We start from the raw sequence: 21,181 nt of genomic DNA on the forward strand, positions 1-21,181 counted from the left end.
ATACATTCATTATTAATTTTTCTTTCAAAAGTTTTCACGTGGCTCGCTCGATTTGCGAAAGTCGTCGTTTGATCCTTGCACTGAGCCATAAAAGTTTGGCTGTTCTCTGAGATCTTGCCACAATTTGTTTATAAGGCTTTGAGCGAATAAATATTTTCTGTTTGTTATTTCTAGGAATTACTGATTTTGCATCTCGTTTCTTCAATCTTTTATGAAATCTGTACCAAATATTTTCCAAGACGCAAATGAAAGTACTTACGAGTGCCATTGTAAAGAGTCCCATAGACATTATGTGTACGTGCGCGTATTCCACGGGTTGAAAATCGTTCCACTGATCCGCCGTGTTTTCGATCTCGCTCGCCATCCATTTCTTCTCAAGATACTTTAATATTCCCGCCGAACGAAATTTCAACAAACTGCCATTATTGGTGGAGCATTAATATTTCTGTTTTTACTCTCTTGAGCCTAACATGCGATAAAAGAAAATTCCAAAATACTCACAGCTTATTTATGGCACTTCTATAAATGGAGGAACGGGAGTGCAAAAATGCTAGCTGAAGGCTCCAATGTTTTCCAGGGATCTGGTAAATTCGACAATGAGGTTGGATCTTCTTATAAAGTGATATAAAAATGTATGGGGATTCCATATAAACGAATCCCGATTGGCACATGGTGGAGCTTATAGCGGATATATTTTTCATGTCAGGACAATTCCTATTGACAATATCCTCCCATTTAGGGAGTACATCTCCCTTGATTCCACCATCCTAAACATTGTTATTATTAAAAGCGTATAATAATATTTGTAACTAATGAGAAAAGTTTTACACCGACCACTGTGAAGTGTATATAAGCACCGCCATCCTTTCTCAAACAAAGGGAGTGAGTTTTCTTCTGAACAATATCCTCGAGACTCGTGATAGGAACGGAGGTACTTCTGAAGGCCAAGAAGGATGTTAGAGTGCTGCTGAATCCACAAGATAAAAGCATCCCCATTATCAAATAAGAAAGCCCGAACAATCTCAGGGACCAGCTCAATGGCAATTTTTGAAAACCTGACGAAAACACACACATACAAACCATTGTCGATACATAAATCTCTCTTCCAGATCCTCGTCATGCTAAAGTATATTGTTATACCTTGTCCACTAATCCCACCCAGAACATAGAGCAGATTGAAGGAGGGCTGTGACAGCTCGTTATCGCATTCCGTGTAATTATCGAGCATACTCTTTTTCATCACGTAAGCGGCATAAATTGCTATTGTTAGAAAAATGACAAAAAGAATGGAAGTCAGCCACAAGCCACGACTGAAAATTCTCGCGTACCACCATTTGGAAACGCTGGTACCATCGGATTTAACGAACAGCATGTACCTGAATAATTTGGAACAATTATATATTTAAACTGTTTTCTCAGAGACTCTGTTATTATGTATGATATACGAAAGTGTCTATTGGTGCACAGAGGATTGCGACTCACGAATTTGTTTCGACTGGAGCACTGTAGCTATAAAGGCTGGATGGGTAAGCATACATGATGTTGGGCATGAGTATTGCGTGAGTATCATCGTTTCGCAGCTGCAGCTGTAGTTTCCTCGAGCGATTCACTTTCCGGTAAACAGTCCTGTAAATTCGACGAAGAAATGCTTTGTTACGGTGCACGCACCCCTAGTATCCTATTAACCCTCCCTAACCCCTTTCGTCCTTATCAAAACTCGCGGGACCCTCTTTGTCTATATTTATATCTGTCTAGACGAGTGAATCATCCCCCAGCCGTTCTCCATCCTCTTTTTTCTCCCTCTTCTTCCACTTTTTCATCGGTCCTAAGTGGGTATTACGACGAAAACTGGCGAAAAGTGAGGAGATTCCTCGTAATCCCCACTATCGTACCGGCCGATTCACCGAATCTCACGTAACCCCAGGGTTCAAACTTTCTCGGCCCTCGCGTGTCATTCTCGCGTAATCCCCTCACCCCCTATTATTATTAATGTACACCTGGACAAATTACGATACTCGCTTGAATTTCATCGTTTCTTCCAGGATAGTCCAGACCTCCCCCAAGTATCCGCTCACCGTAGACTCCGTATTGTTCATAATAATATACGGAGGCATCTGAAAATATACATCTTAATCAGTTGTAAGAATAAAAGCTATTTTTAAATATATCGTTTTCGCTTCTATACGATTGTGAACAAAATTATTAAGATATTATTAAGAAAATAATTTTTGTTAATATCTGAAATATATAGAAGTTGGTCTCCACTATCTTCCCAAACTTTTTAATTTATTGGTTTGGATTTAAATTTATTTGAAATAAAGAATTTAATATACTTGTAATCAAATTAATACACTTAGGAGGGGGGGAACGCGAATCTAGGATCATGGATTTCGATGAAGTTTTAGGGATTAAAAGTATTTTACTCATAGAATGCTAGGATAAATTCAAAAACTCAATGCTCATACGTGGGTTTTTCACAATTTATACAATAATCCATATTATCTTACATTTAATTTATATTAAATTATATTCGCTGTAATAAACACTTTTCTTCAAAATAGACGGTGTGTATTTCTATGTTTTCTCTCTAAAACACACGAAGATTTTCAAATAAACAGATTATTACAGAAATGACATTTGAACAACAAAATTTTAATAAGAAGAAGTGAAATTAATACTTTAATAAAATTTTTCGACGATATAATGAATGAAAATTATTTACACTCGATAAATAATTGAACTACAAATATAAAAATAAGTAAGCCTTGTATTTTTTCTATCAAGAATTCCTTTAAAAAGATCCTCTTAATACTCATAAGACTACATTAATTTATTTCCATATACTACTTGCTTGACCAGGTCAGAATCTATAAATCATGGAAAAAATTATTGAAAAAAGTATTCATAATGGCGTTGCAATAGAATTCAATATAAATATTACACATAAAATACATATGGTTTTTTTCAGGAGCGTCAAATGACAATGGTTGAGTCTTCAGTTCTACAATTTATAAAATGTTATTCAAATCTATGGGCTTAAGTTCGAGTTCTCCCCTTATTGTAGCGCCAAACAAATGATTTGATTCGATTAATTTATATAATGTTTGAATAATATGTTATAGTTCATATTTTTCTCTGTAATTTTCCAACTTGTTTGATTGTCAACTTTTGTAAAGATTTGGTCTACTTACGGTTGCAGCAGCAGCGACCAAAGTTTTATCCCTTAACTCGGTGACTTCATCCACGGTACAAACGGCAGTTTCATTTTGTTCATAGGACTCGAGTTTATCCAAGATACCGGCTCGACGATTCCACATCCATATTCTTCCAGGTATCTCTTTAACCGGATGATATTCATCGACGTTTTTTAACAGTTTCAGGCACATCTTAGCCGACGAGAGCGCGTAAAACGCCTATAAATAAACAAAATAAAGCTCTTGATAAAATAGATTTACGAAATTTCAGCAGTTTCGCTGCGTTACTCGTTCTTAGTCCCACCGTCAGTATCAGGAAAGCCTTCATAGCAATAAATGAACAGGTTCCGTGAAGTACCTACGGTTTTTATGTCTAGCTTTTCTATTAATATTTTATCGATAACGTGACTGTTACAAAAAGATATTTTTTTATACCCTTGATGCAGACCTGACAGCTGACACGAAGGATTTCAATGCTATAATTGACAAGTGTACCCACACATGTAATTTTTGGGAAATATTGTCAGTCAACGAGTGAATTTCAATGCCAATGCTGATGCATTCAAATGAATTGTGATATTTATTTCGAAATGTAAATCAGTTTCACGAGCCTTACATTATTGAGCATATTTCGTATAAATACGCGACGATAAATTTAATTTTCTTCACGAGCGAATAAGCTTTCTTATATTATTAATGAGTGCATTTCAACGAGTGTAATTTTGGTTATCGATAATTGTGAAAAATCGATAAATCTGCAGTTATAATAATTTTCCGAGCTTTGGACGATTTCTTTCTTCAATCATTTTTCGTGTTGACGACAATCGATAAGGAAGAAATTTGGTTCTTGCATCGCTGTATAGTGATAATACACGAGAGATCAAAGTTGTAGGGGAGATTTTAAAGAGCTCCAGTTTTCGATCAGCGATCACTTGCATGGCTGGTTGCTGATGCTCTTTTGCCGACCGTTGCTACTGCAGGCCTTCCAAGCTTCTAGAAGAAAAAACGTTTATAACTCTTACCTCAGAATCTTATTTACAGATTTTCGTAAAGAATGCTATTCTATAATTTATAAACAATAAATAAAGTTTAACCTTAGCGAAGATTGCAGCAGGATAAGAATCTACATTTTAACGAAGCAATGTTAACATTTGGCAAGAACGTGGAATATTTGACTCGACAAATGACATTGTTCCTCGGTGTGATTTATATTTTTATTTGCTTTCTGTCAAATAACTCCGCTGTGTAAGAGCCGTCGAATAAACACGAGTGGAATTTTCTTAAATCTTCTGGTTAACTGATATTTATTGAAATGCAGATCATGCCAATACCATTGTATACTTACACAGTAATCTTATGATAGTATCATTGCAGTGACTCACCGTCCGTTTCGATTTACGAGTAGACTGGACCACCCAGAGAAAGAATTCCCTCGATAATTTACCATCGAAGAAATTAAATTTTAATTTTGGGGAAAAGTATGAATTTTTGGATAATTTTCAAGCCTCGATGTACATTTGCTGAAAAGTTTTAGAAAGAAAACACTCGTGCTTGCTAAATTAGAGATAAAAATTGATAATTTGGAAGGTTCATGAGGGTCGAGGTGTTTTTCAAATGGAACGATTGAAAAATTGTAGAACCAAGGGGAGATTGGGACGAGAAGAGTTCAACGCCGTCGAAAATTACGACGTAGATCATCTTTGTCATAGTAGACTTATGCTGTACAATGTCACTGTCAATGTCAGGGACGACTGGCATTTGCCAGTAGCGCTGCGAGCCAGACTGAATCGCAACGGCTGCTATAAGACAAGACCTTGAAACGTTCTATTCGTTTTCTCCATTGGACAGAAACTCTTCCATTAAAAAATGAGCACATTTTTATCTTTTTAGGAAAGGGAGATGATTCCGAGACTGAAAAGTGTGATATGAGGGGAATTTATCTATATAGTAGGAATCGTACTGGTTATGGACCTCGAAGAATCCGTTCGGAGGTTATTGAATTACGACGATTGGGAATAACGCGTTCGATGTGAGATATATGTGAATAGAGCGCTTACTCAAACGATTACAAGAACTTTCTTAGACAGATTCACTAATTCTGAGAAATCTTCTAAAAGGTGAGTACTGCTGCACTCGATAAACATCTTAGGCGTCCCTCGTTATATTCCTGAAAATCGTTTGCCCGTCCTTCTCGACGCTTAATTTTTCGTAAGGAAGGACTTTGGGATATCGAAGAAATTGGATATTTTTCGTAAGTTGCGAGGAGTTTCAATAGGCATGCATGTATTTTAGGAATTAGTATAACATTGGTGGAAGAGGGCATGCATAGTATCGCTGAAAATATCTGCGAGTATCGAGAGTGTTTTCCCCCGGCGAGGCTTGAGCAAGAGTCGCGATAGCCATCACGGAAGAGGGCAAAGTAACTTCCTTAAGAAATTCGCGTTTTGCACGCGTTTGCAGCACGCGATTGAAAACAATGGCCATTCGGTGGTTCGCAATGAATTTTTATGTATTCTTTCACACTTTATCCTTTAGCCCTCGGAGAATTTTACGAGCGGCTTGAAAAATCCCGGCCAGCCTTGCTCATTCGTTTTTATTTCGCCAGAAATGGCCGTCGCTTTATCGCTACCGATATTATATTCATCAGGTTTTTTCCTTCCTTTCTCCCTCGACTCCTTTTCCGTTTAACAACTCTCCTTATTCTATATAGGAACGACGAAATTTTCGTCCTGTACCGTTAAGCCAATTTCAATTTAAATTTCTCTCCACTTGATCGATAGGTTTCTCCCGATACCGATCACTTGGCAAAATGTGCAAAAAATCGATATAAATGACGCGAACTTGCCCAAGCGGAACATAAAACTTTATTAAACTCGACGCGATTCTCATGCAGATAAGACCGCACCGCGGGGAATCTTTGAAAAATCGGCCAGTCCGATTTTCTTCGAAGCGATGCGATATTTCCGTTTAAAGCTTTCGACCCGGAGCCGATTTTTCTCATCGATCCGAGACAAATTACTTCCTCTCCAGATTAATCGTTCCTACTAAATTGTCATCAGTGGTAATCGTCCATAATTATATCGGCTTTGCCAAGTTTCTTGAAAAGGGCAAAAATAAAACACCACCTGATTCATCGAAACAATTTCAATATTCATTTTCCACTCACGACAGAGACTCCGTCGTCTCGCATAATTTTACGATTATCGCCAGTTGAAAATTGCTGGGGCGTAAATTAAAAGAAAAAATAAAAGAAAACAAAAAAATTTCAAGAGAAAGAAATGAAAAAGGAAAGAAAAAATGTAGGAAATTTCGACGTGGAATTACACGAACCGTCGTTTATTTCTAATTCGCAAATTGCTATAGTGGGGGGAAAAAATGTGTTATTTTCAGCTCTTCCGTCGTTATCGCAGCGAGATAAAAGCGCGTAAGAGAATCAAAGCGATAGGGTAAGAGATTCTCGCGGGAGTGTGTGGAAAGTGTGACAGATTAAGCGATGAGAGGGAGGGAAGTGGGGGGGGGGGGGGGGGAGATGGATTAGTTGGATGGCTAGCGAATGGGAAAAACAGAGGAGTAACGTTGAAGGATTTGAAATCTATTTTTGTATGCATGTATGTGAAGAGATCCTGATGCGAGGATTTTTGTATATAGGGATCGGCAAATGCAAAGGACGTCGATTTCGCTGTTTAGAATAAATGGCAGTGCATCCTTGATCGTGATTTGAATCGATTTAAAGGTCCCATTTGCCTTTCAAACTAGTCGCGAAAAGAAGTCGATGGCCTATCTTTTATTTTTGGCCCGCGGCTCTTTTTTGCTATCGCATCTGTTTTATCGGCGGCTCTTCGCTTTCAACTCTCTCTCTCTCTCTCTCTCTCTCTCTGTCTCTTCGTTCGACACGCAACGAGAGAACAGCGTGCCCTCTATTCGGTTAGCATCAAAATTCGATCGATTTTGCGCTGTGACCTGCACGCATTGCACGCGCAACGCCAGTTTATTGTTGGTATAAAGAATAAGCCATTTTGCATTTCCATCGAGACGCTTTCTGCAATCCTAACCTAACCTCTCGTCGACCAGTCGAATCATGCATTCTATATAGTATATATATTCCACGCTCCATCTCCAAAATCCCTCTTCTACTCTCTCCTTAGCCACCTGGCGATTCCTCTTATCATCCGGCATCTTTGATTTTCGCGACACGCTTCTCGGTGATATTTACCGATACATTGAATAATATCGGTGCACAGCGATTATATCGAAATAGTAAAAAAGGGAGGGGAGTGAACGCGCAACAAGAGCACTTTCATGATGATGAAACTGCTTCTCATGCAAATTCCCGTGCGATTCCTGGGTCCCTTGAATTTTGCGAGAAGCTTCGGATATAGCGTGAAGTTTAATTCGGGGTTGTTGAGGTAGCGTGGTTGGAAGTTGAAGCTTCGGAAGTTCTATAGCGTGGCGTCGAGGGGCGGAGGGGGGGGGGGGAGTGTTGGGTGGTGGCGGTAGTGAAGATTCAGGAGGCTCGGGGGGGGGGGGGTGGGGGATTTGGTCGGAAGCGGGGTTGTTGTATCGGTTGGTCGAGGGCGACGGGGTGAGCGGGGGTGGAGTGGTCGTCGTAGGGCGGAGGAACAAAGTGGGGGCCCGGTCGGGGGACGTAGGTGTAGGCCTCCACACGCGAATGCGTAAGATATTCTGCAAAAGTGAGAAAGACAGAAAGAGAGAGAGAGGGAGAGAGCGAGACTGATAGCGGGTTAAAGAGCGAGGAGCGGTTGTAAAAGAGACGGAGAGATAAGAGAGCACGAGAGAGAAGGATGGTGTTAGGGAGGTGGCAAAAGAGAGAGAGAGAGAGAGAGAGAGAGAGAGAGAGAGTAGATAGAAACGAAGCATAGGCAAAGAAGAAGAAACGCAAAAGGAAGAAGTAGAAGAAGCAGCAGCAGCAGCAGGAGAAGAAGAAGAAGAAGAGGAGGAGGCCTCCGCACCTCGACATATATGCGGTGAGAACGCGCGCCTCCTGACTCAGTGCTTGTCAAGCCAGCAAGCTCTTAGGATCTCCGGGAACTGCCGGCACTCGCCAACGACCCTCCTACCTGCACGCGATACTCCTTCGTCCTACTCTTCCTTGGTCCCCGTTTATTCCGCTCGCCTTCCTCAAGGTCGATGTCAAGGTCCGTTAAAACCAAATCTCCACCCACGATTTCCCACGTGCCCTGATATCGCCAAGACTCGCGCGTACGCGACCACGACGATAACAACAACAAAAACAAGGAGATTCACAGTAGGGAGAAATTAGCAATAATTGGAGACGTTTGGAGAAACGAAGTGATTTTCGTGCGACTTTCCCGAGTCATCATGGCGTGGAGGATGCAAAGTTTGTGTCGTTGCACGGTGCATCGGTGAAGAGCGCCACGTCGAGATGACGTCGGATTCGCGTCGAGGCTGAAGGTCAACGAGAGCGAAGGTTCAACGTCTCTCTCTCTCTTTCTCTCTCTCTGTCTCTCGACGACGACGTCGTCTCTGTTAACCACGAAGCTCGTTGGTACCACCAGATGAATCCCACGTCAAATGTGCAAAGTCGATAGTGAAGAGTAAATTGCGATCGATGGAGTGACGGTTGGACGAGAGAAGTTTCTTATTGTTATTATCGTTGAAAAAAGGGAGGAGGAGGAGGAGGAATAAGTGAGGGTGAGAGAGGGGGGAGGAGGAGGAGGAAGGAGAAGAGTGCGCAAGAAAAGGAAACTGGATCTCGTTCATGAAGGAAGTGTCGAAAGAGGAGAGTGAATGTAGGAAGGAAGTTGGGGGATAGTGGTGGACTCGGTGATAGTTTCGAAGTGGAGGTCGAGGAAGGGTAGTGTAAAGGGAATAGAGAGAAGAAGAGGAGGTGGAGGTGTGGAAGTGGCGCAGGGTGGAAGGATGAGAGGAGCGGGAGCGTGGTCAGGAGCACAGTGGTCCACCTGATCGTGACTTTCTCGAAGCAGAGGGCCGATCGTCGTTCGTCCACGCGGGTGACCTTGACAAGATGCTCACGAGGGCGCTGCTCCTACTCTCGCTGATCCTCCTCGGTGCGTTCGACGGCCGACTGGAGTGGAAGATCGGCCACCTGGCGATGGCCGGGAACGCCTGTAACGCTTGCAGGATGCACGAGGAGATCAGAGCCCTCAGCCTCGAGGCCATCAAGGAGCAGATCCTCAACAAGCTTGGCCTTAAACAGGCACCGAATATGACAGGCAGGGCATTACCCAGGATCCCGCCGATCTCCAAACTCATGGACATGTACGGCATGCAGGCGGATCAGCCGCAATCGCTCGAACCCGGCATAACCCACCACGAGGAGCTCGACGAGTTTGCTGCCAAAACCGAAAGCGTCTTTGCCCTTGCGCAACCTCGTAAGTCCCGAGACCATTCATTTTTCTCCTACAATAACTTTTATGTATAAATTTCGCACAAATATTTTATGGATTGCATGCATCGGTACACATGTATCTATATAGAAATTCATCAACTGCACGTATGATTAATCTCTCGCAATTAGTTGATTCTGTATAACGAAGAAAAAGAGGGGGCAGAGACCGCGCGCAGGAGAGAGAGAGAGAGAGAGAGAGAGAGAGAGAGAGAGAGAGAGAGAAAGAGAGAGGATCCTGAGGAAGCACACGACTGCTGCGTGACCGAAGCAGAAACGATTGGCACGGTTAGTTTGCAGAGAAATGACTCGAGGCTGCAGAGAGTCGTACAATGTCGCGCGTGACATTAATCAGTAATTTTATTTGGTCCCCTGACGCGAAATAAATTAAACGTTTCCGGTGCTTTTCTCGCCCCTCCTACTCCCTTTATTTCTCTCGTCGGCTCAACATATTCATATACGTATACATATATATATATATATATATACATAATAAGAATCCTCGATTTTGATTTTCCACCGGGAGAGTTGAAATTGCGCGCGAAACTCCAATGGAAGTTCCGATGGGGCGTACGTATTTCAGTCGCGCTTCGCGTTACACCGTGTGCCAATCCGTTCGCGAGAGACAGATCTTCGCACATTACATTGCGCCTATTCCTGTCCCATCCTCGCGAAACGCAACAGAAGCATCGAGACTTTCGAGATTTTCCACCGTCGAAACCGAACGATATATATCGCTGCGCCAACGAAATTCCATTCTCTCGCCTTTCCTTCGTTATTCCTGCAGAAATTTCTCTCGATTCAGAGGAAAAAATTGAATGGCGCTCCGTCCCCACTCGATAACGGGCATTATCGCTCGCCTCGGGCCCGGTAATATAGACTCGTTTCTTTTAAGTGGCCGTGCTCAACATTGTAGCCAAAAAACGATCCGTTTAACGTTCCTCCGAAAAAAGACAATGTTCTCCTATCTTCGTTTTCGATACTCTCCACCGATTCGAGACCAAATTTGAATTTTACGCGAAATTTATGCGCCAATCGTCCACCGGCAATTATGAACAATCGCGCGGAGCATCGTTTCGAAATTTTACGACGTCCACTTACGCGCGCGGCCGATCCTTTTTTCCGTTTTCCACAATTTTAATTTGAAAATCTATCGGGTACCTTTGCGGATATTTTCGGAACGACTCGCGCACGCGGCAACAGTGATCGAACTCTAGCTCGCTTATTTAGCGACGCTTCTCCTCTTCGTCGATCTCCGTTGATTTCTCCTTCGGCGAAACCACCGTCACTTTTTGTCCCGCGTCCTCGGGAAATCGATCGATCTCGGTTGAGACGCGGGTCGATCGGCCAACCTGTACACAGAATGCATTGGATAAACGGTGCAGTTAACCTGCAGCTTATTCGTTCGCTGTATCCTCCATCCAACAATCGCGCGGCTTCGTTTCGACAAAATCCATTTATCGCAGTACAATAATTATCATTCGTTATATTCAAATCAATGGCTGAGTAATCGCGTGATTTTATTGCCTTTCCTTGTTTTGTTCTCTATCCATAAGCGTGTCGACGAGAGTGTGCTGACGGATTTTTGCAATAATTGCGAGCGACGAACCGAAGTAGAAACCGAGTGGATCAGCGGCGAAGGTCACGGCCAATGCACGGCATAGGTCAGGCCCATCGTTCGTTATCGCGTTAAACCGTCCGTAGGTGACAGCCTCCCCCTCCTATTAGGACCGCAGCTTTTTTCGGAACTGACTCATTGGCGCGCAACTTGCAGAAAACTCGTCGTCGTCGTCGTCGTCGTCGTCGTCGTCGTCACTGGCCAGCTGCGTTTGCACAAGTTACGTATACATATATGTATACACTATATAGAAATCACCTTCCCCCATGGGATCAACCGCGTTATCGTTGTTCTTACATTAGTTTAATTCCTATACGCATTATAGAGTTTTGGCTGCAGCGATAATTATACGATGTGGTATTATGTACAGGGATCGAGTAAAAGAGGGAGGGAGAGAAGGAATGGACGATAATGCGAGGCCTGTCTCACGGCTAGCGATAAACTTTTTTACTCGGTCTGACGATTCTATCACGGGCGCACGGCCACCAGTTATTGATAAAAGCGTGTTTCGCGCACAAAAGATAAATGCCTGCAAAAGTTTCTCGCTGCTCGGTCCGGCCGCGCATGAATCGGCGCTATTTAAAGATTAAAGTGACATTATATATATATAGAAATACGAACTGTAAATATTTCTCGGATATAAATACCTTCGTTTATCTTCTGTGGCGTGGAACTGGGAAATAAAATGGCAGATCGTGCGCGATACGCATGTAGGAGAGTCGGATTAGAAAGTGAGGCACGATATTAATTTACAGTTGGCCCGTTGCGGTAAGGTTTTCCGATTATCGCGCGCGCCTGTCAAACTGGAGAACCAGGGGAAAAACAGCGAGCCGCGTGGGTGGTGAGATGTTTTTTTTATCTTAATCACACGCGAATGGCCCTATCAAATGCAGTGACGCTGTCTCCCGTGTTATATCGCCTTTTAACTCCTAATCTCTTCGGCAATTTTATCATTTCGCGCGTTGGATCGAGTTGCACCTCTCGTAAACTTTTCCCCGTCCGAAAGAACAACAATCTCCTTTCTGCTTCTTATTGGAGCGACAGATTAGCTCGTTTTCCTAACAATCGATCGATTTACCGGAGGTTGATAGTGAAAATTCAGGTGGAAATGAAAGAAATTTAAAGTATACGTATATGATAAAGGGGACGAGGAATGTAAAATAGCGCCGGAGGCAGTCCTTCGCATTGGTCCAAGAGGCTGGCGAAGGCTTCTGGTGTTTCGTGATGAGGGCAGGACTGGTGTTGCGTGCGAAGGTGAAAAGTACGAGTGAAGCCCGCGGGACGTAATCACGTGGGAAGATACGAGTTAATTTGGCTGGTCGTTAAAGGGTCGTATGTAACGCGTCGAGTGGGCAAATAGGCTTTGCATATTTTTTACGGGCTCGCGCAGCGGACTGCTCTGCTGCATCCGCTGAAAAATCCTTTCCCTCGACTATATATTTAATTCTCCGGCGAAAATCTCTCCATCGATCCCGCATGTACGCGTGATCGATGAAGGGAATCGGCGCACATAAAGCGTGTACGCGACTCTTGCCGATAGAACTCGAGCGACGTTGCGGTCGCGCTTCTGGCAGACAGGCGCCGCGGCGCCAGTGGTTCTCAGATTACACCGACGGTGCGAGCGCGCGAGTAAACGCGAAACGCGCAGCTGGAAACCAGTTTCCTCGTGCTTCCCCTCGATCGATCCGTCTCCTCCGGCGATCCATAGATCTCTCGGGAACGCGAATTAATACTTGTGACGCGTTTAAAGGGCTATCGATCTCTCCAATTGCGTAACGATACGCACGACACAATATTAGACCGAGCGCGCGGACAGTGGACGCGTATTGCGTTACTGCCTGCGTATACCAGCCTGCTCCTCAGCTCCTTTCGGAATATATATTGCGCTCGTGATCGCCGTTCCACGCTTCTTTCACCTCGTCATATATATATATATATATATATATATACACTTTTGTTCGTGCAATATGACACAAGGGGAGCGCGGAAAACCGCCTGGAAAACCGTATCTTCCCGAGGCACGCACAAACACACGCACCCAAATGATTTCTTCTAGTCGGATCGATCTATCAGTATCCTTTATATATATGTATATAGAATAAATTATTCGAGCAAATTTCTTTGCTACATTTTTTGCTCGTTACGAATTAAGGCGTTCCTGCAGTGGTATATAGATCCTATATACTGCTGCATGATCGTGTTATTGTCATTGTTTACCGTTTATTGGCTCGTTTCGGTCGGGGCTTTGGAGTTTTTGTCATGCACGGTGGGGGAGCCCAGCGAGGGATACGCGTGACCCAAATGCGGATTTTATCGAGTTATGCCGTTATACTGTCAAAGTGCAGTCGCAGTTGCGGTCGCGCTTGGTCACGCGATGCAATTACTTTGCTACCGTTCATTTTTTCGCCGGACAACTCCCCTTCGAGAGAGTGGCTGCTCGCTACCGGAAATACGATAAGTACCAGCAGATAAGATCCCCATCTATCGCTTTCAGTTTCATTTTCGTTTCTACACCGTACGTCGATCGGTGCTCGCCACTTGAATTTTTCCCCATTTTCAACCCTCATATATATATATATATATATATATAGCAGACGCTTTGAAATTCTGCTTTCCGTGCAACGAGCGATGAAAATTGGAGCGATGATTGACGAGAAGAGTCGACGCCGCGATATATTTTTAAACTCAGTCGCCCTTACGACGAGCGACAGTTGGCAAAGGCAAAAGCGCGGAACAGCCACGGTTGATAGCGGTGAAAAGTGCACTCTTGATGCCGATGAGGTCGCCCCGTATCAAATGTTTCTTCATTTATTTATAGCCCGGCCCAAGATATCGCGGTATCACCGTTGTTTTCCACCGTTTCCATTCCTGATCGAACGTCCTGCAAACCGCACCCTCTCGAACCCCGTTTCGAGCTCGCGCCACCAACTATACCGACGAATCTCTTCGAAAATCTGCCACCCTCTATAATACATTTGATTCTTGTGGAATGCATCGGTATACCTGTGACGTGCTTTCGTCATCGGCGCGAATTAATATTATATTTTGCAAAAATTGCAGAATTGCCCTTTTGGAAATCCTGCTGTTCCACAAAAATTAGCAGAGGGAACGTAATTTGCGAGAAAAGAGTATAATGGTATAGATAGGGGATAGAGGAGAAAACGCGTACCGGCTGGTCGGGCAATGCGAGTGACCTCCGTTCACTACTAAACTATATTTATCTCAAGCGCCCAAGCAAACGGTGTACTTGCATTAGTGGCTTTGCCTTTATTGTCCTCCCCCCCCCCCCTCTCCCACCCACCTCCCTCGTACGGCTACACAGGCCTCGCGTGTCTCGCGCATTTATTTGTGTCTGAGCGCGCCAACAAATTTTCCGATCCGCGCAAAGACACTCCCGCCGTCACACTATATAGTACGCAGTGGCACACCGACGAACCGTGGAAATTCAAGCTTTCCCACCGACATCGATCCCTTAAAGATCCAAAGCAGCGCAAGGATCGCGCATTGGCGTATACGTACCGTTAAAGCGTTTTGCGAGGCCCAATTTTTCTCGGAAATTTTAAATTTAGCCGGCGTGTAGTCGAGCCAGACGCTCGGTAGTCGCGTCTGGACCGAAATAAGTCGGCGTTTTACTGTCTTTCCCTGAATTTTTCTCCTCGTCTACGACGCTTTCTCTCGCTCGTACCCTTCTCCTCTGACCCCCCCGGGCCCTCAAAAAGTCCACAAGGGGATGGGATATGTAAATTGTAGAACCAGGCGGAGAAACTGCGCGCGTAAGTCGATTAAGCTGGTCCTGGAGAGACCGGAGGCGAAAAGTGATTGACGCACACGCTTCCTCGGTGTAGGGTATCTTTCAGGCGGGGTGAACGGGAGGGGGAGGGGGGTGATTCTAGTTAGACGCGATTATACTGGCTAGAATTTGATTTCGAAGGCCGACTTGATGGACGCCTCGCACATCTACGTGGCAATTAGTCTGACGTATACTCGGCGCGGGTACCGCTAATATAGCGAAGATGAGGACGCGTGGGAGGGGTTGGGGGGGGGGGGGATCCGCAGCTTAGCCCCTAATCCATCCCGAAACTTCCAATCCGTGCAAAATTCATGCTCCACCGTTGAATATCCTGGGGAGGTACGAGCACAGCCCGAGGGATCATCGTTGATCAATCGCGAAATCTACTCTCTCGATCCACCCTTCTTCTACTTGATCATTCATGGAAATAATGAGAAATTGATGGCGAATAGTGGGGGGGGGGGGGGGGAAGATTCCCCTTTGCTCATTAACGATGTACACGGTTGGTCGGTGAATTTGGTGGAAAGTCGGGAAAACTGGTGGAGAGCCGGTGCTCTTTTCCGTTTGATCGAAGCTGCCACGCAGAATGTTGGAGGAGTGCGTGTGTATAGTGGGATATATATACTAAATACGTAGGCGCGCGAGGTATACGCGGCGAAGGAGAGAAGCGGCGGAGAGCGATCGACTGCGATCGAGCGTGGCCGGGGCCGGGTCGACTCTCGGGAGGCCTGCGACGACGAAGCGCGCGCGGCACGGCGCGGTACGGTGCTCTGCGGAGCCTGATTGATTGGATCGGAATCGGAGTTGTAGAAAAACGTCGCTCGCGTAACGGTACGATTTGAGGCGGCTTTACCCTTCATGGAAACGGACGGATAGCCTGCCAATGGCCTGAATAGAGCCTCGTTCGCTACGCGTATAAATCTGCCGCCTTTTTTTCCCGAAGCAGCTTGCGATTCCTCGCGGTCGCAGTCGTACAGCCGGTTAAAGAAGCGGAGGTCGCATCGGTCACGGGGTAAATGTCGGACGCACGTGCGTCGTGTCCTCTTCTCTCTCCCTCTCTTTCTCTCTCCCTCTCTCTCTCTCTCAACGTCGACAAGAAACCAATACGCGAGAAAACATTCTTTTCCTGATTTATCGCCGATCCATCTCTCTATGGACTCTCTCTTCCTCCTGCAGAGACTCTAAACTCGCCTCTTCTTGCCATCCATCGATCGCCAATTACTACAGTCCGAACAACTTTTAATCGCCATCCGACTCGATAATATCGACCACAGTCGATTCAAAATCAATTTTTATTACATTCGTTTTACTATGTGCGTACCCTATATATAGCCAAAGGTGCATGGATCTTTTATTAGAAACCTCCAGCTATATAGTTCCACCAATTTCTAATCCACGCCAAATCAATGATCATTTTTCATCCTTTTATGGACGAACGTATTCTTATTCTTTATCGTTCAATCTTTTAATTATCTTGCAGCAAAACGCTCGTGGATCTCCGTGCTATTTTCGCGTCGATACTCGTTTTACGTTTTATCTCTGTCGCACTTGGCAAATGTATGAGTTGATATATAAGAAAATCTGGAGAATTGCGCGTCTAACGCGAAGTTTAACAATCGCCTATTGGTTTCGTCACGCGAGTCTCTGGAGAATTAGAAATCATTCGCTATGCGATTCGTATCGCGCAGTTTTTGGATACAACGCTCGCTTCACTGTCGTTGACTATCGCAGCAACGTTTTCTAGTCTGATAACCTTTCGATGGCTAACGAAGCAAAATTCGCAAACTTGCGTCAGTTGCGCAGGAAAATTACGCGAGACCCGATGATTCTTCGGATAGAGAGACTCTTTGCCGAATTTTTCTATGGCTTTCCCAAGATCTCTGAGTAAACAAAAAAAACCAAAAAATGTATGAATTTCGATGGTTCTTTCAGATCAAAGGTTGAGGCACTCGAAGAGCGGCTTGGACGTGCTGTACTTCAAGTTCTCGGACAAAGTGGTGCAGCACCGAGTGACACGAGCGGAATTGTCCTTGTGGGTTTGGGGCAGGAGCCAGGAATATACGGATGGTGGTGAGTCGAGCGAGGTGGACAATTTGGAGAAGGAGGAGGGAGGAGGTGGACCGGTGGCGATTACGCTGCAGAGGATCCTCCGGGGGAGCAGCGAGACCGGCGCGCCTCTGCTGGGACCACCGTTGACCACGAAACACCCTCGACCTGTCGGTAGAAGAGGCGCATGGGTGACGATCGAGCTCAGGAGGATGGTCGCCGAATGGTTCAAACACCCTCGCGACAATCTTGGCGTGGCCTTGAAAATCTCCGGACCCGGGGGTAACCACAGAAGGAACTCTAGGCTGGTGGAGACCAATCCTGGCGCGGAGTACGCCCCCTACCTCGAGGTTCAGACCCAGGAGCTCGACTCCAGAAGGAGGATCAAGAGGAACGTCGGCCTCAATTGCGACGAGGCCACCCAGGAAACAAGGTGCTGTCGGTACAAACTCACCGTTGACTTTGAGAAATTTGGCTGGGACTGGATCATCGCTCCTAAAAAGTTAGTTTCCATCTCATATCTTAAATGATTCGACAAAAGTTCTCCTTCAAAAACCTCTCTCTCTCTCTCTCTCTCTCTCTATATATATATATATATATATATATATATTATATGTATACGTCATCCCGCGCTGCACACGTGTGTAGTTTTTCAAGTTCGCACAAGACTGTTATAACGGCCCGTAAATAGAAATTTGTTGCTTTGGAGATTTTTCGTCCGAGCGGAGGACGTTGGAGAATATTGGCGCTCGGTACTTTTGTATTTGGTTACCGCATCGTAAAACACTTGGTTGAGGTTACGTCGCGTCGGTTTCTATTATTTTCTCACTTGGACGAGAGGCCGCTTCTTTTATTCTCGCGATTTTATTTATGTTTTGAAAGACAGGGAGATTAGTGTGACGCCTGTTGAGCACGTTCTCGCACGACGACTCGCTCGTTCGCACGTATGTGCAATTCTCGCGGACCTTGAGCCGGGACTTGTTGCTGCTAAAAATCTCCAGAAAACTGTATGAAAAAAGAAAGAAGGAAAGAAATGTCGGGGAATGAACACGCGGCCGCCGCGTCGCGTCGCGTGCGTCGCCTCGAGTGGTTTAACGTTTCGAAACAAGTGCAGAAAACTTTCCGTTTTATACCGTGAGAGAATAATATGTATATTGACGAATGGTGTTTCGACCTTTGTGTTTCAGGTATGACGCAAATTACTGCTCGGGCGACTGTCCAATGGCCTTTCTGCCCGCTTACCCAAACACTCACATCGTCAGTTTGGCCGAGCCACCAAACACAACCGGACCATGCTGCGCACCGAGAAAATTGTCCGAGATCACGATGCTGTACTTCGACAACGAGTACCAGATAGTTTTCTCGCGACTTCCAGGCATGGTCGTCGAGAGATGCGGATGCTCATAGTTCAGCTTCCGGTAATTGCGGGGCGTCGTCGTTCGCCAAAATGGCGACACACAACAATCGATACGAGGAGCATCGTCAAGTCCGTTGTGCTTCGGCGAAATTGGTGAACGAAGAGAAGAAACATTAACGGAAAATGGAGCCGAGAGGCGGAAAGTGGTTTTCACGTGGAGCGATAACGAAGGGACACCAAAATGGCGGCGAGGTTGATCGTGAAAGCTGTTGTCGATTCTCGATTCGATAGACTGAAAGTGCCTTGTTCAGGGTGGTGTCCTCTCTTCGGGTTCGGAGAATGTCCCGGGCAAATCCCGGAGGACTATCCAGGCATCTCCCGGTGGTCCATGGTCCATGGCGCAAGGCAGATAGTTCCTAGAGTCACGGTATTATTTTTAAGACGCCACTGCGCGCTCGATATATATCCGCAAGGACGACGAAACTGATGAGTCCTCGTTCTGTCCTCTATTCTTCGTTATCGTCATCAACGAAAGGCGGTGGTCGTTAATGGGCGATAAAAGGCCAAAAGATCTCGGTGTACAGTGAAATATTCGCGTTTTCCCTTATCCATCTTACCCTCCCACTCTCTCATCGATTCTTCATTAGCATCTTCCGCATAATTTCAACTCTCTTGTCCTTTTTTACGAGCGAACGTGCGAGTAAATCGAGAAATTGTACAGAAACCGTTGACGTCGGTGTTCTCCCGATGATTTTCGTGGCTGCAGCTTAGGCTCACCCCTCCCCCCCCCCTCATTCCATACCTCCTTCTCTCTCTCTCTCCATCCTCTTATCTCAATCAATCTCGAAATTACAAGTTTCCCGATAAGTTGCAGATACGAGGTGTAACGTCCGGCCAATTGTCCCTTGCAGATCGCGCATAGTAGTCACAGGCAGAAGCGTCATGTCCTCTCCTCTCTCCTTTCCACTTGCCCATCTTCTTTCTCTCCCTCCTCCTCCTCCTCCTCCTCCTCCTTCTCTTCTGTCACGATTAGCTTCGATCTGGAGTTCAGTGCACTGCGTTTATAAATTATAATTGTCTCTTGGACGAGTCGAGTATGTACAATTTTTTATAGACATTCTCAAGCGAACGTCATTGGAGCGGAGCTTTGGTATTTATGAAGTCGTCGTTAGGCTTAAGAGATTCAATATTCGATATTCTTCACTCTTTGATTTCTCTATACCTTTCACCCCCACCTCCCGTTCTCTCCCTCCTACCCTACTATCCTCTCCCATTACTGTCTCTTCCCCTTACTCTTCGTTTGTTTGTCAATGTACCTATGATTAAAGAAAAGTAAAAAAAAAAAAAACAAAAAAAAAAAAAAAATAATGGAATTGTGTAGTCCTAGTATCCAAACGAGGACGACGAAAATTCATACTTATATGTATAATGTGTACTTCCTAGGTAGACAGTATAGATAAAAGAATATTTATTCGATGAAATAAATGGTTTTTTCGACGAATTTAAACTGCAGTATTTCTTTTGCCACCGCAACAATTCCCACTTTCCCATCCCGCTCGTCCGACAAGATCACAAAGTCGTCTACGGTCTCTTACGCACGTAAGTAAAAATCATCAGTTTATTGTGCCAAACGCTCGATTTATTCCCGGTATATATCGCATTAACGAAAGAGATTGGCCCTGGTTTGGCCTGACGATAAACTTTCGATATTTCAATTCGTAAATTAAATTAATCTTCATCTTAATATACTATATACATATAAAAATATAATCCCTCGCGACCTCTATTAGATACTCTATTGGTCGTCCTTGATAAAAAAAAAAGCCGATAAGACGCAAGAAAATTACACAAATAATAGCATTTTATTTTCCGACGTTTCCACGAAGGAGGATTTCCCCTCGATGGACCCGCCCTATAGATCGTCGCATTATCGTGGAATTGGTCAGCGACTCGTTCCGTTGACAGCTTTTTTCGTCGGTCTCGCCGCCGGTACTACCTGAGATTTTACGGGACACCCGGTATGTTGACAGATGCACACGAAGACTTGTTTGTCTGGCACGTTTGACCAAGAACTATTGCCCCTCGCATGCGCCTCGAGCATTTGTCAATTTATCTACAATGTACAGCTTCATTTTAACAGGTCATTAATCAGAATGCAGGGCTTGATTGAAGTTGATACTCACTTCGCGAGTCTATATACGTTCGTTAAATTGTTTCAAGTGCGTCCGCACTATAAAACGATTACCAGCGGCGAATTACGAAAATAATTAAATGACCAAAAAAAAGTTGGTCAATATTGACCTCTGAAATTGGCAGCTTTGAGACAATTCGCGCACGATGGCAATATACGACGATGGGATGGCGCGAGAGTCGTCGATTTCTCGCCGCCCTGTCATTCAATAAGCTGTTTTTAGATTACGCCTTATATATCATCCGCGCGCTATTAATTGAAAAAGATGGTGCGAGAAAATTGACGCATAACATTGTAAGAGAGTACAACGCATTACAGCGCGAATCGATTGATCCGTGCAGCTAGGAACACAATAAATCTTCAATAAATCTTCAGCCTACGATTGCTCTCATAACGAAAGAAGGTCGCGATGCAATTATTGTCCATTTACTTGCTCGATTTTTCCCTCACGCCCCTCCCTTATCTCTGCTTGTTTATAAGGATGAATGATATTCCTCTCTCTCGCTCCCTCTTCCTCGAGCACAATCTTAACGGACGATAAGCGTCAGCAGGAAACGAACTTTATTTTCAAGCTACAAATTGACGCAGCTCCAACGG

General features: G+C 44.6%; 2 protein-coding genes across 2 annotated transcripts; one reads left to right on the top strand and one right to left on the bottom strand.

Moving 5' to 3' along the window:
- Positions 1 to 34: 34 nt before the first annotated feature.
- On the bottom strand, positions 35 to 3,539 carry LOC136782812 (probable glutamate receptor). Its single transcript, XM_066742498.1, has 8 exons — positions 3,499 to 3,539; positions 3,192 to 3,413; positions 2,020 to 2,114; positions 1,483 to 1,626; positions 1,141 to 1,376; positions 835 to 1,055; positions 502 to 767; positions 35 to 416 (listed from the first exon to the last, which is right to left on the bottom strand). Exons 1-8 carry the CDS (start codon positions 3,520 to 3,522, stop codon positions 35 to 37), a joined length of 1,590 nt encoding a protein of 529 aa, XP_066598595.1. The 5' UTR covers positions 3,523 to 3,539.
- Positions 3,540 to 8,184: 4,645 nt separating this feature from the next.
- On the top strand, positions 8,185 to 19,888 carry myo (myoglianin). The gene is made up of 3 exons (XM_066742572.1): positions 8,185 to 9,568; positions 16,923 to 17,538; positions 18,224 to 19,888. Exons 1-3 carry the CDS (start codon positions 9,202 to 9,204, stop codon positions 18,441 to 18,443), a joined length of 1,203 nt encoding a protein of 400 aa, XP_066598669.1. The 5' UTR covers positions 8,185 to 9,201; the 3' UTR covers positions 18,444 to 19,888.
- Positions 19,889 to 21,181: the final 1,293 nt, after the last annotated feature.

Source organism: Prorops nasuta, unplaced genomic scaffold (genome assembly GCF_024137725.1).
Source record: "Prorops nasuta isolate Cenicafe-Biocafe unplaced genomic scaffold, Cenicafe_Pnas_1.2 PNAS00030, whole genome shotgun sequence".
Classification (NCBI taxonomy): domain Eukaryota; kingdom Metazoa; phylum Arthropoda; class Insecta; order Hymenoptera; family Bethylidae; genus Prorops; species Prorops nasuta.